This window comes from Salmo salar, chromosome 07 (assembly GCF_965601325.2).
Source record: "Salmo salar chromosome 07, fSalSal1, whole genome shotgun sequence".
NCBI lineage: Eukaryota > Metazoa > Chordata > Actinopteri > Salmoniformes > Salmonidae > Salmo > Salmo salar.
This window is the reverse complement of record NC_138297.1, coordinates 30050343-30066513: the sequence shown is the minus strand read 5'-3', so window position 1 is coordinate 30066513 and position 16171 is coordinate 30050343. Positions and strand designations below refer to the sequence as shown.

General features: G+C 43.2%; 1 protein-coding gene across 2 annotated transcripts; it reads left to right on the top strand.

Annotated features, from left to right (window-relative positions):
* Positions 1-209: 209 nt before the first annotated feature.
* Positions 210-12513, top strand: LOC106608972 (TOX high mobility group box family member 4-B). Of its 2 annotated transcripts, none has more exons than XM_014207252.3 (9): positions 210-338; positions 5153-5221; positions 5548-5844; positions 8424-8684; positions 8883-9203; positions 9381-9461; positions 9626-10270; positions 10489-10643; positions 11273-12513. In XM_014207252.3, exons 1-9 carry the CDS (start codon positions 333-335, stop codon positions 11325-11327), a joined length of 1890 nt encoding a protein of 629 aa, XP_014062727.1. In that variant the 5' UTR covers positions 210-332; the 3' UTR covers positions 11328-12513. The 2 variants fall into 2 exon arrangements, with proteins under 2 accessions (XP_014062727.1, XP_014062725.1); XM_014207250.3 differs by lacking the exon at positions 210-338 and adding an exon at positions 359-1784.
* The last annotated feature ends 3658 nt before the right edge of the window (positions 12514-16171 follow it).

The window sequence follows — 16171 nt, the reverse complement described above, 5'->3', positions numbered from 1 at the left end:
TTAAGTCATCACAATTTAAAACATTTGTTTATCGTTTTCTGTGTATTCTGACATAATGGTATAGGAAAGGATATAGTAGCAATTGAGTTATATGTATTCAAGAACATTGAAATGATTGTTAAATTGTAGTTCACCAAAAAAATGCTTTTCCACTTAGCTAACTCATTTGTAACTCGAGCTCGCGGAACTTCAACTTGTTTGTTGCTCTGTGGAAATGATGTCACTTCCTCTTCTCGAGACAATCACGGAAGCCGGTGCAATGTAATTTTTTTAGGAAAAATTATCACGGGCGAAATTCAGAAAAGTGGGACAGAGCAGATTTCGGGGTAATAATGGAGGTAAGAAGTGTAGAACGTTTCGCAGTGGGGGAATCACGTGTGGTCGGCATATTCAAACGTGTACAGATTGGCTCGCCCAAGTCTCCACAATCTTTGGTTTTCCAACACACAATGAACACTCACGCTCAGCCCGACATCAATTCAGATTTAACGTTAGCTAGCTAGCTAGCATAGCTAACAGTTTCCTAGTTTGTCACGAGCTGCAGTTCGCTTCTGATTCTTTAAAAGTCCTTGAAGCCTTAGATGAAATAGTTAGTGAGTTTCACGTGGCCTTGTTTCAAAAGCTGAGAACGCTTGCTAGTAGAACCAAGATCTAAACACAGGAAAAGGGCGGTCGTGATCCCTTTCGTACCATATTCCGACTGTTCAAATAAAACTGCGACAATGGCTATTTACCAAAATTAATGTTAACAATTGGCTTTACCAAATATTTGAAAGTGGGTTGTAGTGGTGTGGGGTATTCTGTCTCCAGAGAATAAACGGTTAAAATGATTTAATTTGGTTTACTAGGCCATTGGGATGAACCATTTGAGAAAAATGGGGGCCTGGGGGGAGAGAAGTCTGTGCGATTTGTTGTTTACTTATTTCAACTAGAGATTGGTTGTATACTGACTTGAGCCAGCCATATGAGTGTCTACACAAGAACGTTGATTGTTACATGATGACAAATATTTGAACTAAAACAACTGTGAAAGCAAAAGTCCGAAATCCCAGACACCCTCTATTCCCAACCATTCCCCACACTGGAACCCGACCCATGGTGATTGATTCCAATCCAAATCCACAGTTCAGGATCCATTGAGCAGCCTTGTTCGAGCGCAGAGTAGAGCAGCTGTGAGAAAGAACCAGACTAGCTCAATTCTGAAATGCCTCAAGACACATCAAAATACGGCTATTTGCGGGACTCCATATAACTTGTAATATTACCCATCTGTTAACACGAGTTTGTCATTTTTTTCGGGTGTAGTAGCTGTAGAATTTTAACCAGAGATACCATTAGCACATGATTCGGTACTACACAGCCTTGCGTCAGCTAGGATAGCCACGCTAATTAGTAAAGAGAGGTTATTTTTGGTGTGAGTGAGAGCGCTGGCGTGCACTACAATAATTATTTGGCCATATGAGCATAGCTAACAACTGCTTCGTTTCATACCATCACGTCGCTAAATCCTGCATATTTCATGACAGAAATCTGAATTCGGTGTGTAGCCTCGAGTCATGATTTATTTTTTTGGTTATACATTTTGTGGTACTAAAACAGTCAGTGGTACAGACGTTTTAGATTAGATTTATTCCGTATATCAACCAATTGCATTGATTTAATGTCATACGAGGCGCCATTAGATAATGGACCTGAATTTTTATTCCGATCTAACGGATGGGACTGGGCCACACGGAGATCCAGAATTCCTGGACCCTGGGTCTTTCAATGGATATGACAATAAGGTGACTGACAGCGAGATTGATTTGACAAGCGACCTGTGTGTCTGTCTGTGTGTTGTGCTCTATGGAAAACTCACTGACTCTCACATGCACTCAGAATCCTGTACAATAACTATTTTACAACAGCATATAAGGGCTTGGTTGAATATGTAGTATATCCAGTACGTGTGTGGGGAAGTGATGTGAGCTCAGCTGTTATTTTCCTTTTCAATGTTTTGATGAATGGTAAAGTTTGCGTGAACATTATATCTAGTTGTTGGTTATTATGGTCTGATGAGGTGCTGCCATCCCTATTTTTATATATATTTTTGATTTAACTAGGCAAGTCAGTATTTGTATTTATTATGGATCTCCATCAGCTGCTGCCAAGGCAGCAGCTACTCTTCCTGGGGTCCAGCAAAATTAAGGCAGCTTATACAATTTAAAAAACATTACAATACATTCAGACTGTGTGCCCTCGGGCCCCTACTCTACCACTACCACATAAATATACAGTACAAAATCCGTGTGTGTGTGTGTGTGTGTGTGTGTGTGTGTGTATGCACCTATGTTTGTGTTGCTTCACAGTCCCGGCTGTTCCATAAGGTGTTTAAAAAAAAAAATCTGTTTATTAAATCAAAATGTTCTGCTTGCATGAGTTACTTGATGTGGAATAGAGTTCCATGTAGTCATGGCTCTATTTAGTACTGTGCGCCTTCCATAGTCTGTTCTGGACATGGGGACTGTGAAGAGACCTCTTGTGGGGTATGCATGGCTGTCCGAGCTGTGCGCCAGTAATTCAAATAGACAGCTCGGTGCATTCGACATGTCAATACATCTTAAATACAAGCAGTGATGAAGTCAATTTCTCCTCCACTTTGAGCCAGGAGAGATTGACATGCATATTATTAATATTAGCCCTCTGTGTACATCCAATGGCCAGCCGTGCTGCCCAGTTCTGAACCAATTGCAATTTTCCTAAGTCCTTTTTTGTGGCACCTGACCCCACGACTGAACAGTAGTCCAGGTACGACAAAACTAGGGCCTGTAGGACCTGCCTTGTTGACAGTGCTGTCAAGAAGGTAGAGCAGTGCCTTATCATAGACATACTTCTTCCCATCTTAGCTACTGTATCAATATGTTTTGACCATGACAGTTTACAATCCAGGGTAACTCCAAGCAGTTTAGTCACCTCAACTTGCTCAATTTCCACATTATTTATTACAATATTTAGTTGAGGTTTAGTGAATGATTTGTCCCAAATACAATGCCTTTAGTTCTATAAATATTTAGGACTAACTTATTCCTTGCCACCCACTCTGAAACTAACTGCAACTCTTTGTTAAGTGTTGCAGTCATTTCAGTCACTGTAGTAGCTAATATGTATATTGTTGAGTCATCCGCATTCATAGACACTCTGGCTTTCCTCAAGGCCAGTGGCAATTCATTAGTAAAGAATGAAAAAAGTAATGGGCCAAGACAGCTGCCTTGTCAGACCCCGGTGGCTTGTCATTGTTGATAAACAACAATCATTTTTTCACCTCTTCCTCATTAACTTTACGGAATTTGTCTTTCATAATTTGGTCAGTTATACTTACTTGGATGTGTAGTGTCAGCGTTTGTTGCTGGCATGTTATGCCTAAATTTGCTAATCTTGCCAATTAAAAAATCATTAAAGTAGTTGGCAATATCAGTTGGTTTTGTGATGAATGAGCCATCTGTTTCAATGAATGATGGAGCTGAGTTTACCTTTTTTCCCAGAATTTCATTTAAGGTGCTCCAAAGCTTTTTACTATCAATCTTTATTTCATTTATCTTGGTTTCATAGTGTAGTTTCTTCTTCTTTTTATTCAGCTTAGTCACATGATTTCTTAATTCGCAATAAGTTTGCCAATTGGTTGTGCAGCCAGACTTATTTACCATTCCTTTTGCCTCATCCCTCTCAACCATACAATTTTTCAATTCCTCATCAATCCACGGGGATTTAGCACTTTTTAGCCTTTTTCTTAATGGGTGCATGCTTATTAGCAACTGGAGTAAGCAATTTCATAAATGTTTCAAGTGCAGTGTCTGTTTGCTCCTCATTACACACCACGGACCAACAGATATTCTTTACATCAATAACATAGGAATCACTACAAAACTTCTTGTATGACCTTTTATACACTATGTTAGGCCCAGCCGTTGGAACTTTGGTTTTCCTAGATATGGCTACTATATTGTGATCACTACATCTGATGGATCTGGATACTGCTTTCAAGCTAATTTCTGCTGCATTAGTAAAGATGTGATCAATACATGTTGATGATTTCATTCCTGTGCCGTTTGTAACTACCCTGGTAGGTTGACTGATAACCTGAACCAGGTTGCAGGCACTGGTTACAGTTTGAAGCTTTTTCTTGAGTGGGCAGCTTGATGAAAGCCAGTCAATATTTAAATCACCTAGAAAATATACCTCTCAGTTGATATCACATGCATTTCACACATATTATCCAGATACTGACTTAGCACTTGGTGGTCTATAGCAGCTTCCCACCAGAATGGGTTTTAGGTGAGGCAGATTAACCTGTAGCCATATTATTTCAACAGTATTTGACATGAGATCCTCTAATCTTTACAGGAATGTGGTTCTGAGTGTATGTAACAGTGTAGGTTCCGTCCCTCTCTTCGCCCCAACCTGGGCTCGAACCAGGGACCCTTGCACACATCAACAACTGACACCCACCGAAGCATCGTTACCCATCGCGCCACAAAAGCCGTGGTCCTTGCAACGCAAGGGGAAACCCTACTTCAAGTCTCAGAGCGAGTGACGTCACTGATTGAAACGCTATTAGCGCGCACCACCGCTAACTAACTAGCCATTTCACATCGGTTACATGAGTATAAACAGCAAAACCTCCACCATTGGCAATTCTATCTTTTCTATAAATGTTATAACCTTGTTTTGCTACCACTGTATCAAAGGTATTATCTAAGTGAGTTTCAGAGAGAGTCAGAATATGGATGTCATCTGTTACTAGCAAATTATTGATTTCATGAACCTTGTTTCTTAAGCTGCATATATTAACATGGGCTATTTTGAGCACTTTTCTTCTGGAATGCTTAATTACTTTCGTTTGCTTTACTGGGAAGCTTAGCAGCAGTAGATGTGCTCAGTTAAGAACAAATTCTTATTTACAATGATGGCCTACCCCGGCCAAACCCGGACAACGCTGGGCCAATTGTGCGCCGCCCTATGGGACTCCCAATCACGGCCGGATGTGATACAGCAGCCTTGTTCGAGCCTTGTATGATGCCACAGATGTTTTAAAGGGATGCTGACTGTTAGGATGATGATAATGAGACTTATTCTCCTATGTGATGATGATTTGACCCGTGTGTGTGTGTTTCAGTTCCCTGAAGGCAGTGACAACTACCTGACCATCAGCGGGGCGGGCAATCCATTCCTCTCATCCTCTGAGGTAGCTACTCATTCCTTCCTTCCACTTCTCTTGCTTCTAAACTCTCATTCACTCTCTTTTTCTCTCCACTATATTGTCTCTCTCTCTCTCTCTCTCTCTCTCTCTCTTTACAACACACACAATCAGCAGTTACTCACACAACACTCACACCCAATATAGCAGGTGAGGAAGTCTCAATCTATAATAATTATAACCTTTGCTCTTGCCACCCTCTTTCCCCTCTTCTCTCTCTTCTCTTCCTCTTTACTCCATACCCCCTTTCCTTCTTACCGTCTCCGCTCCCCCATCCCCTACCATCTCTTCTCCCTCTCGCTCTTCCCCAATAGACGTTCCACACCCCCAGTCTGGGAGATGAGGAGTTCGAGATCCCCCCCATCTCCCTGGATCCAGACCAGGCGCTCACCGTGTCCGATGTGGTGGCCCACTTCGGAGAGCTATCGGATGGAGAGCGCGGTGGCTTGTCCACCCCCGGGAACGTTGTGGTCGGGGGAGACGACCCGTCCTTCGCCTCCACCTTTGTGAATCCCCACCCGGGGTCTCAGGGACTGGACCACCACCTGAGTCTGGGGGTCATCAGTCAGTCCGGTGGAGGAGGAGCTATTCTGGGGTCTGCTCTGGGCATGGTGAGGACTGCAAGGGTTGAGGATGCTTTTGAAATGGCACCCTATTCTTTATGTAGTGAACTGCTGTTGAAAAGGGCCTGCATATGAATCTGGTCAAATGTAGTACACTATATACAGTACCTGTCAAATGTTTGGACACACCTACTCATTCCAGGGTTTTTCTTTATTTTTTACTATTTTCTACATTGTAGAATAATAGTGAAGACATCTTCACCTGGAATGCTTTTCCAACAGTCTTGAAGGAGTTCCCACATATGCTAAGCACTTGTTGGCTGCTTTTCCTTCACTCAATTGGGTTGAGGTCAGGTGATATTAGAGGCCAGGTCATCTGATGCAGCCCTCCATCACTCCTTCTTGGTCAAATAGCCCTTACACAACTCTAATGAACTTAACCTCTGCAGCAGAGGTAACTCTGGGTCTTCCTTTCCTGTGGCAGTCCTCATGAGAGCCAGTTTCATCATAGCGCTTGATGGTTTTTGCGACTGCGCTTAAACTTTCAAAGTTCTTGAAATGTTCCGCATTGACTGACCTTCATGTCTTAAAGTAATGATGGACTGTCACTTCTCTTTGCTTATTTTAGCTGTTCTTGCCATAATATGGACTTGGTCCTTTACCAAATAGGGCTATCTTCTGTATACCACCCCTGCTTTGTCACAACACAGCTGATTGGCTCAAAGAAAATAAATTCCACAAATTAACTTTTAACAAGGCACACCTGTTAATTGAAATGCATTCTAGGTGACTACCTCATGAAGCTGGTTGAGAGAATGCCAAGAGTGTGCAAAGCTGTCATCAAGACAAAGGGTGGCTACTTTGAAGAACATCAAATATAAAATATATATATATATTTGTTTAAAACGTTTTTGGTTAATACATGATTCCATATGTGTTATTTCATAGTTTTGATGTCTTCACTATTATTCTACAATGTAGAACATAGTAAAAATAAACAAAAACCCTGGAATGATTTGGTGTGTCAATGTTTGACTGGTACTGTAGGTAATACAGTACCAGCCTATTAGGGTGCCATTTCCGACACAATTAGTTATTGACAGAAATGTGAAATTATATGAATTGGGCCCTTTTCACAGGTCAATTCTTTGATAACAAGATGGTTGCTGCCTGTAATCAGGCCCGGTCCTGGCCCTTCTGCCGCCCTAGGCGAGACAATTTTTTTGGGGTTCATTTTCGGTTCTGAATGAAAGTTGAAAAGATGTCTTGAGTAGGACCGGACCGGACCAAATCTGAACCAAACATAGATGTCTATGATTGGTTCAGATTAGATCCGGTCCATGGATGTTGAAATCAAGTCCGGAACGTACCAAATCAATACAAAAAAAGACGTTCAGGCAGGACCCCCAGAAATATGTCCAAAAGACGTCCGCATTGGTCCGTGCTTACTGGGGTGCAGTGGAGGCTGGTGGGACGAGCTATAAGAGGACGGGCTCATTGTAATGGCTGGACTGGAATAAATGGAACAGTATCAAACACATCAAACATATGGAAACCTTTTATTCCATTCCAGCTATTACAATGGGCCTGATCCTCCTATACCTCCTCCCACCAGTCTCCAATGCTGGGGTGTAGCCTACAGTGTCAGCCCACAATGACATTTTATGAATGCTCATCCATGTGGTAGACTTACCATTTCTAAAATAGGCAGTTGCATTGGCTTTATTAGTCCTGCTTCCTGTTACTAATCATTTTGTCTGTTTAAGCTCTGAATATCAGCTACCTAACTTTATCAGGAGTTATCCTGAGCCTATTTGCAATGAGAATCAATGTGTTTACATAGCGGGAAATGCAGAAGCATTTTATTTTTCACTATGATCATCTTGTAAAAACAATTATGGATACAAACTTGAAAACCACTGATTATCATGACAATTTAGCTCCAAGTATGAAACTCCTGGACAGCGGTTGTGAGTAGCCTGATTTTTCCATTCCATATTATCCATTTTACTTTGAGCTGTCCTGTTTTAAGGATATGATGTTTGTTAACATGCCATATTCACATCGAAGCACATTTTTTTATTTGATTGGGTGCCATTTAGGTTAGACTATTTGATCGGAGAAGCGTGCATGATGTTAAGTGTCTGTCTCATGACATTGACATACATTTTACCTGTAGGCTACAGCAACGGCCATATACTCTTTCTACCATAGGCTAAATGATTTATGTTAGATGATTTTTTTTGAAGTAATGTTGGTGGAGGGCCGCAGCGGTGTGTCTCGCCAACAGCACACTGGAGAGGCGCATTCGGCATGGACGAGCAAAATATTTTGCGCCACAGCTTTTGACAAAGTGGGCTCTGCTTATCACAGGAGGGCATCAGCGCTCACTTAAATAATCCATATGCCACTAGGTGAGAGGAATTGTAGTTATTTTTGGGAACAATTATGTGAGGCTTTATGTGTTGTTGACAGTGTGTCTTGGTCAGTTTAGCTCGGAAAATCCCGCCCTTCGTCAATCTGGTGGTGACAGCGGCCGCCTAATCCTGCCTAATGGGCCGGCCGGTCCTGCCTGTAATACATTGTCTTTGGCTTTTTCTGAGTATGAACCCTGCCTCATTTTCCAGGATCTGGGCCACTCCGTTGGCTCCCAGTTCAGCAGCTCCTCCCCCATGACCATAGATGTCCCACTGAGTGACATGGGCCACGGCCTGTTGGGCCACAACCAGCTGACCACCATCGACCAATCGGAGCTCAGCGCCCAGCTGGGGCTCAGCCTAGGGGGCGGGGCCATCCTGGCGAGGTCGCAGTCACCTGACCAACCGCCGTCGGCCGCTGCTTCGCCGGCCGGCTCGCTACAGGACGACGACATGGACGACTTCAGACAGGTCAGTCCTATTGGTCGGTCTGTCTACTAGTCAGTCTGTCTGTTGATTGGTTCGTCTGTCTGCCTCAGTCTCTTCATTGATTACAGTCACACACAAATTTGTATACAAACGTCACTTTATATGAAACTGATGTCCTTGTTTTTGCTATTCCTCCCTTTCTCCCATTCCACCCCTCTTTCTTCCATTCTAACTCAGCAGAGTGTGTTGGTGGAGTCCCCTATCTCTCTCGGCGTCATCTCCCTCGAGCCCCCTCTCTCCGACTCCCCCATTCCTTCCTTCGCTCCGTCCTCCAGCACCCCTCCTACCCTTGTCCGGAGAGGGGGAGCGGCCGGAGGAGGAGGGAAGAAAGGGAAGAAAAAGAAAGACCCTGACGAGCCCCAGAAGCCTGTGTCGGCCTACGCTCTGTTCTTCAGGGACACACAGGCAGCCATTAAGGGCCAGAACCCCAGCGCCACCTTCGGAGAGGTGTCCAAGATAGTGGCCTCCATGTGGGATAGCCTGGGGGAGGAGCAGAAGCAGGTACACACACACACACACACACACACACACACACGTTCACATGTGCAAATGCGCATGTTCACAATCACATTCACTACACAAGGACGTGTAAAGCACACTCACTACACAAGCACACGCAGATATGAATAATGTAATGGTATCGGGTTCATGATATCCCTGAATGTGTATTCCTCTCAGGTGTACAAGAGGAAGACGGAAGCAGCTAAGAAGGAGTATTTCGAGGCTCTGGCAGCCTACAGAGATAATCAGCTTTCTCAGGTGAGGCAAGATAAGTATTCCTAGAGAACACTTCAGTTATGTGTGTGAGTAGGTTTATTATGATGGCCACCCTTTGTCAGTGTGTAAACTAAATCTCCTCTTTTCCCTCTCAACTCCTCTCTCTTGCAACCCCTCTACCTTTCTCCTCCTCTTCTCTCTTCCAGCCGACCATTGAGGTTTTGGACACTTCCCCATCGCCTCCCTCTCCTCCTCCCGTTGCCCCACTCCCCGCCCCTACTCCCCGTTCCACCCGTTCCTCCGTCCCCCACCTCGCCCTTGAAGAGAACACCATCACCAACATCTGCACCTCCAACATCATCCTAGCAGGTGGAGACCTCCCTCAGGTCACCACCCGCTCCCGTACAGGGGCGCACAAACCCCCCACTCCTACGCCCGCCCTGGCTCCAAGCCCCCCCACCGTTACTAAAATCATCATCAAGCAACAGACGTCGCCATCAGGGGTAATGGTGGTGTCAAGTAGTACGGTATTGTCTACTCGGCAGCCGCCACCACTCCAACAGATGCAGAACACCCCTCCTCCGCCCCGTCTCCAGCAGATGGTACATGCCCAGGCCCCACCGCCACTGCAGGCCAAACCAAGAGGCGGGGGTGCCATGGCACCACCCCCTCTGCAGATCAAGATCGTCCCTCCCGCCTCAGATTTGGACTCTCCCATTATCGACACGGCGGCAGGGGGGTTAGCCGCGTTGGGGGGGGGCACTCCGACCTCGGGGGAGTTGGTACAGTCCGCTGCCTTAGTAACGGCCTGTTCGACGGAAGCCGAGGACGGGGCTGAAGGAGAGGAAGGGGTAAGAGAAGTATAGAATAGAAAAACTTTAGCATATGTTTTCATCATTTTCTCTGAAAACTCAGGGCCCTGGTCATCTAATGGTTGGTATCCTTCACACTACTGTATATCAACCACTGTCTTTCTCTCTCCCCTACCTCTCTCTCCCCCCGGTCTTTCACCTCTCCCCCTCTCCCTCCCTCCCTCCCTCCCTCCCTCCCTCCCTCCCTCCCTTCCCAGATGCAGGTGGAGTTGAATGTGTCTCCAGGGCCAGATGTGACCCAGACCTGCAGCCCTAACCTGTGTGTCCGAGCCGGCTGCACCAACCCAGCTGTAGAGAACAAGGACTGGGACAGGGAATACTGCAGCAACGAGTGTGTGGCCACACACTGCAGGTACAGACAGATAGATGGTTGGACACACAGGCTGCGTTTAGACAGGCAGCCCAATTCTGAGCTTTTCTTTTCACTTTTTTTCATTTTGATCAATCATATCAGTGCTGAAAAAAATCTGATGTGAAAAGATCTGATGATTGGTCAAAATACCAATTAGTGGAAAAAAATATCAGAATTGGGCTGCCTGTCTAAATGCAACCATACAGACACATATACAGTACACACTGACATTACCACCTGAAACACTTAGGAGTCAAGATAGATCATGTTCTTCCCAAAGAATGGCCTCGAGGCGAAAGAACCGCACACCTGTTTAGGCGAGGTGCTGGCTAGCGGAGTAGAACACTTGGAAAAGAAAAAGAGAGCCGCACACTCTAGGAGCTCCAATGCAATAATTTTATAACCTAATAACCAAACGTTTCGACAGCTCAGATCCAGACTCATTGTGGAGAGGAAACGATTGTCTGTGGGCGTGGCGTAGCATAGCGTTTGGGTAGCCAGGAAAGGAAAATGCCGATAAAGCAACATTTCTGCTCTAATTGTGATTCATTTTTTTTTATTATTGATTAGTTGATTGATTTTATTTTATTTTTTATATTTTTTTCTTCTCCAATTTATTGTCTTTATAGGGATGTGTTCATGGCCTGGTGTGCGATTCGAGGGCAGAACTCCACTGTCACGTAAGGAATGGACAGAAGAGAGGAGTGATAGATGGACAGACTTCAAAGAGGAGTGAGAGGAGAGAAGAGTGATATATGGACATGATAGGGATTAGCCAAGACTAAAGAGAAAGGAGAGGGGAGTGAAGAATGGAGAAGAGAAGAGAGGGACTTGGCTTTTTTCCACAACCAGACTTTGTCCTCATAGAATAATCAAGCAGAAGACCAATACTCCTGTGATGATACATTATGAAGTTTAAATAATAATTAAATCATTTTATATTAAATGTTTTTAAGGTAATATGTAATATAACGCTAGATGCACCACTGGTATGTCGCTTGCATTTCATAGCTCGTGCCATAGAGTTGGACAAAGGGCATATATTTTCAAATGGTGCTGTCCATGTAAAAATACTGTTTTAATCTATCCAACTCTACGGCTAATGAAGGTTTTTCTCCTGACCATTGTATCAGTGTTGTCGTATCCAAGTGATTTCAAGGTATGTACAGTGCATTCGGAAAGTATTCAGACCCCTTGACTTTTCCCACATTTTGTTACGTTACAGCCTTATTCTAAAATGGATTAAATGAAGAAAATAAATCTTCATCAATTTACACACAATACCCCATAATGACGAAGCAAAAACATTTTTTTTTTTAATACATTTTTGCAAATGTATAAAAAATAAACAACAGAAATACCTTATTTACATAAGTATTCAGACCCTTTGCTATGAGACTCGAAATTGTTTCCACTGATCATCCTTAAGATCTTTCTACTGATTAGACATGATTTGAAAAGGCACACACCTGTCTATATAAGGTCCCACAGTTGACAGTGCATGTCAGAGCAAAAACCAAGCCATGAATGAGTAGGGCTGTTGCGGTGACCATATTACTGCCACACCGGCAGTCACGAGTCATGAAAGCAGTCAAATTCCACATGACTGTTTAGTCACGGTAATTAAGCTTCTCCAAGCTCTGATGCTGGTCATTGGTAGTCTACCAAACTTGCTAACTGCCTGGTACTCAGCAATCTATTGTCCCTCTAATCACTCTGACATCAAAGCAAATGTGTTCTAAAATCGAATCAAACACTTCATGAGAGCCCATCAGCTCATGTTGTGCAACATTTCTATAGGCTATGCATTTGTGGGAGAAAACAGTGATGGTCACTAATAAAAAGAGGAGGATCCCATCAGCTTTCTAAAGGCTAGGCCTACTATCTTTATTCATTTCTCAACTTTCCTAATGTTAAGCACATTACTTATATTTACAACAGGAGTATAGCCTACCTGGCTGGCATGAAAATAAACCACTGGGAAAAGCGTCCTCCATTAGCTATATAGGTGCATAGATTACTTATTTTTTCACACTGCCCTGTTTTGATACAGGTGCATGATAATGGTCCATTCGAAATCAAAACTAATGTCACACATATATTATTAAGTATATGTAAAGAAAAAATTAAATCAAGACTAGTCTGATGGGTGACAATATTAGCCTGTCTCTTGTGAATTATATATTATCACTTGTTCGTATCATAGTCACACACCTCATGTAGTCTAGCCCATAGGCTTCTATGTTTTAATAAGATTTGTATCACTAAAGTGGCCAAATAACTTCTTAAAATTAAGCACATTAATCCACTTTACAAGGGGTGTAGAACCTAACTGGCATATATAAGTAGTGTGTGAGTTTCAAGTTTGGGGAAGATCATTTTCACCTTTATAATATAAGCGTTACATGCATAATTGCCTTTGCGGTCACTTTTGATAATGGTGTTTTCCTCTAATTGAACATTTGCGCTTATAGCCTACTATACCATGTGCGCATTGCTGCACTTATAATGTGAAGAAATAGCCTAATAGTTTATCAACATTTTAAGCTAAACGTTCTGATCTGTTGCGTCAGTCATATTGCATAAAAACGTTTTTTTTTATGCTAGTGACTGTATTAATTTGGGATCTATAGCATCCCACAACTGTCCCAGACTGTTTGGAATATTAATTTCTCGCACAGAATAGAATAGGTCAACCTTTGTACTACGGGGGATAGCAGCTTGACATAGACTAGTTCTTTTCCTGTTCGTTAGGCCTACTCACCTTGTCGGCTGATGAAAAGTAAATGTGGACAGTTCATCCAATATCTTCAATATGTACCTCGGAATTGGATAAGGACTCGCGCAGTTGCGTGCCCGATATGTCTGTCTTAACTTGTAGCCTGTGAGGAAAAACCTGATCACGTGACAGATTGCGCAGCACACTCAGGGAGAAGAGCACAACGCAGCACTCAGGGCCGCAAAAGGCATGGATTTTTTTTAGGGTGCATTACAGCCACAAAGGGAATGCCACCGTGAAATTCGAGGAATTATCAGGTGCTTGTTAAATTGTGAATGAGACTATTGGAGTGTGTACAGCCTGCACAAAAAATAAAGCGGGGCTCATGCCATTCAAGCAACTTTTTTCAAATCATCATTAGTCTCATCATGCAGCCTTACAACGTTTGTAGAACAACTAAAGTTACATTGATAACTCTAAATTAAGCATATAGGAATACCTATTTCTTTGTTAACCGCTCAACACAGAATAGCCGCATGTGCTCACTCCCTCAAATCGAGAGACTATTTATATTTTATTCTGCTTTGTTAAATACTATAAAATAATGCCACGGAATTATAAGCAAATCTTGTCTGCTAAATGAAGTAGTGTAGCCCACAGCCATTTGACATAGCCACATCAGGACCTAACACAAGGACAACTCAGAGTATGCTATTCTGTTCTTCTGAAATAGACTACATTTTCTTCTTATCATACTTCTTTAGACCTGTCTAAAACAATGGATTTATTGTGAAGGTGTAGGCTATATTACATGGATTTATTCAACATTTTAAAATGGCTTGTGGGCTGTGTGTGGAAACCAGTTGATGCCAAATGTGCTTATGTTAATTAACGGTCAATTACCGTGAGACTGACAGTTATTTGCTTTACAATCACTGGCTGACAAAATTTCATGACCACTACAGCCCTAGCCATGAGGTCGAAGGAATTATTCGTAGAGCTCTGAGATAGGATTGTGTCGAGGCACAGATCTGGGGAATGGTACCAAAAAATGTCTGCAGCATTGAAGGTCCCCAAGAACACAGTGGCCTCCATCATTCTTAAATGGAAGAAGTTTGGAACCACGGAAACTCTTCCTAGAGACGGCCGCCCGGCCAAACTGAGCAATTGGGGGAGAAGGGCCTTGGTCAGGGAGGTGACCAAGAACCCGATGGTCAGTGACAGAGATCCAGAATTCCTCTGTGGAGATGGGAGAACCTTCCAGAAGGACAACCATCTCTGCAGCACTCCATCAATCAGGCCGTTATGGTAGAGTGGCCAGACGGAAGCCACTCCTCAGTAAAAGGCACATGACAGCCTGCTTGGAGTTTGCCTAAAGGCACCTAAGGACTTTCAGACCATGAGAAACAAGATTCTCTGGTCTGATGAAACCAAGACTGAACTCTTTGGCCTGAATGCCAAGTGTCACGTCTGGAGGAAACCTGGCACCATCCCTACGGTGAAGCATGGTGGTGGCAGCATCATGCTGTGGGGATGTTTTTCAGTGGTAGGGACTGGGAGACTAGTCAGGATCGAGGGAAAGATGAACGGAGCAAAGTACAGAGAGATCCGCAATAAAAACCTGCTCGCTCAGAGCCTCAGACTGGGGGGCGAAGGTTCACCGTTGAACAGGACAATGACCCTAAGCACACAGCCAAGACAACGCAGGAGTGGCTTCGGGACAAGTCTCTGAATGTCCTTGAGTGGCCCAGCCAGAGCCCGGACTTGAACCCGATTGAACATCTCTGGACAGAGCTGAAAATAGCTGTGCAGCGACGCTCCCCATCCAACCTGACAGAGCTTGAGAGGCTCTGCAGAGAAGAATGGGAGAAATTCCTCAAATACAGGTGTGCCAAGCTTGTAGCATCACACCCAAGAATAATCAAGGCTGTAATCGCTGCCAAAGGTGCTTCAACAAAGTACTGAGTAAAGGGTCTGAATACTTGTGCAAATGTGATATTTCCGTTTTTAATTTTTTTATAAATTTTCAAAAATGTCGAAACCTAATTTTGCTTTGACGTAATCAGGTATTGTGTGTAGATTGATGGGGGGGGGGGGGGGGCAATTGAATACATTTTAGAAGAAGGCTGTAACGTAAAGGGGTCTGAATACTTTTCGAATGCACTGTAAATCATGCATTGTGATTTGGTAGCCCTGCCTGCAACTTAAAATCAGTGTCACCCTCAGCCCTAGTGGGAATTTCCTCTCGGTCTAATGGTTAAGACAGTTGGTTTCCGGAGCAAGGGACCGGGTTTGACATAAAATAAACCTCTGGGCTGTGTTCAGGAGTGTGCAACATTCCGAACGTTGCAGATAGAAATGCTATGTATAGAACTGACATGATTCCTTTCTCCAGTACCTGACAAAAGCATGTCTGTACTACATATAGAAATATATTATATGAAATATCTGTACAGTTGTTCTATACTGAAAATGATTCCCGTTGAATGGGAAGGCTCCTTTAAAGTATGCATATTAGGAACATTCAGGTTTACAGTTTGTTTTTGAAAAACCATTATGTGGTGTAATAAGAGTTGGAAAAATGTATTTGAAAGAAAATACATAATCATTTAAACACTGCACACAATAACACTAAACCCGTTTGTACTTTTATTTCAGTAGGAGAAAGGAAAAATAACTTGATTTCTTAACCTCATTATTTTTTTCCTGTTTAATCTCAATCTGGGCCCATATTCATAAAGCGTCTCTAAGTAGGGGTGCTGATCTAGGATCATGTCCCCTGCTGTCATATGTAATCTTATTAATTTTG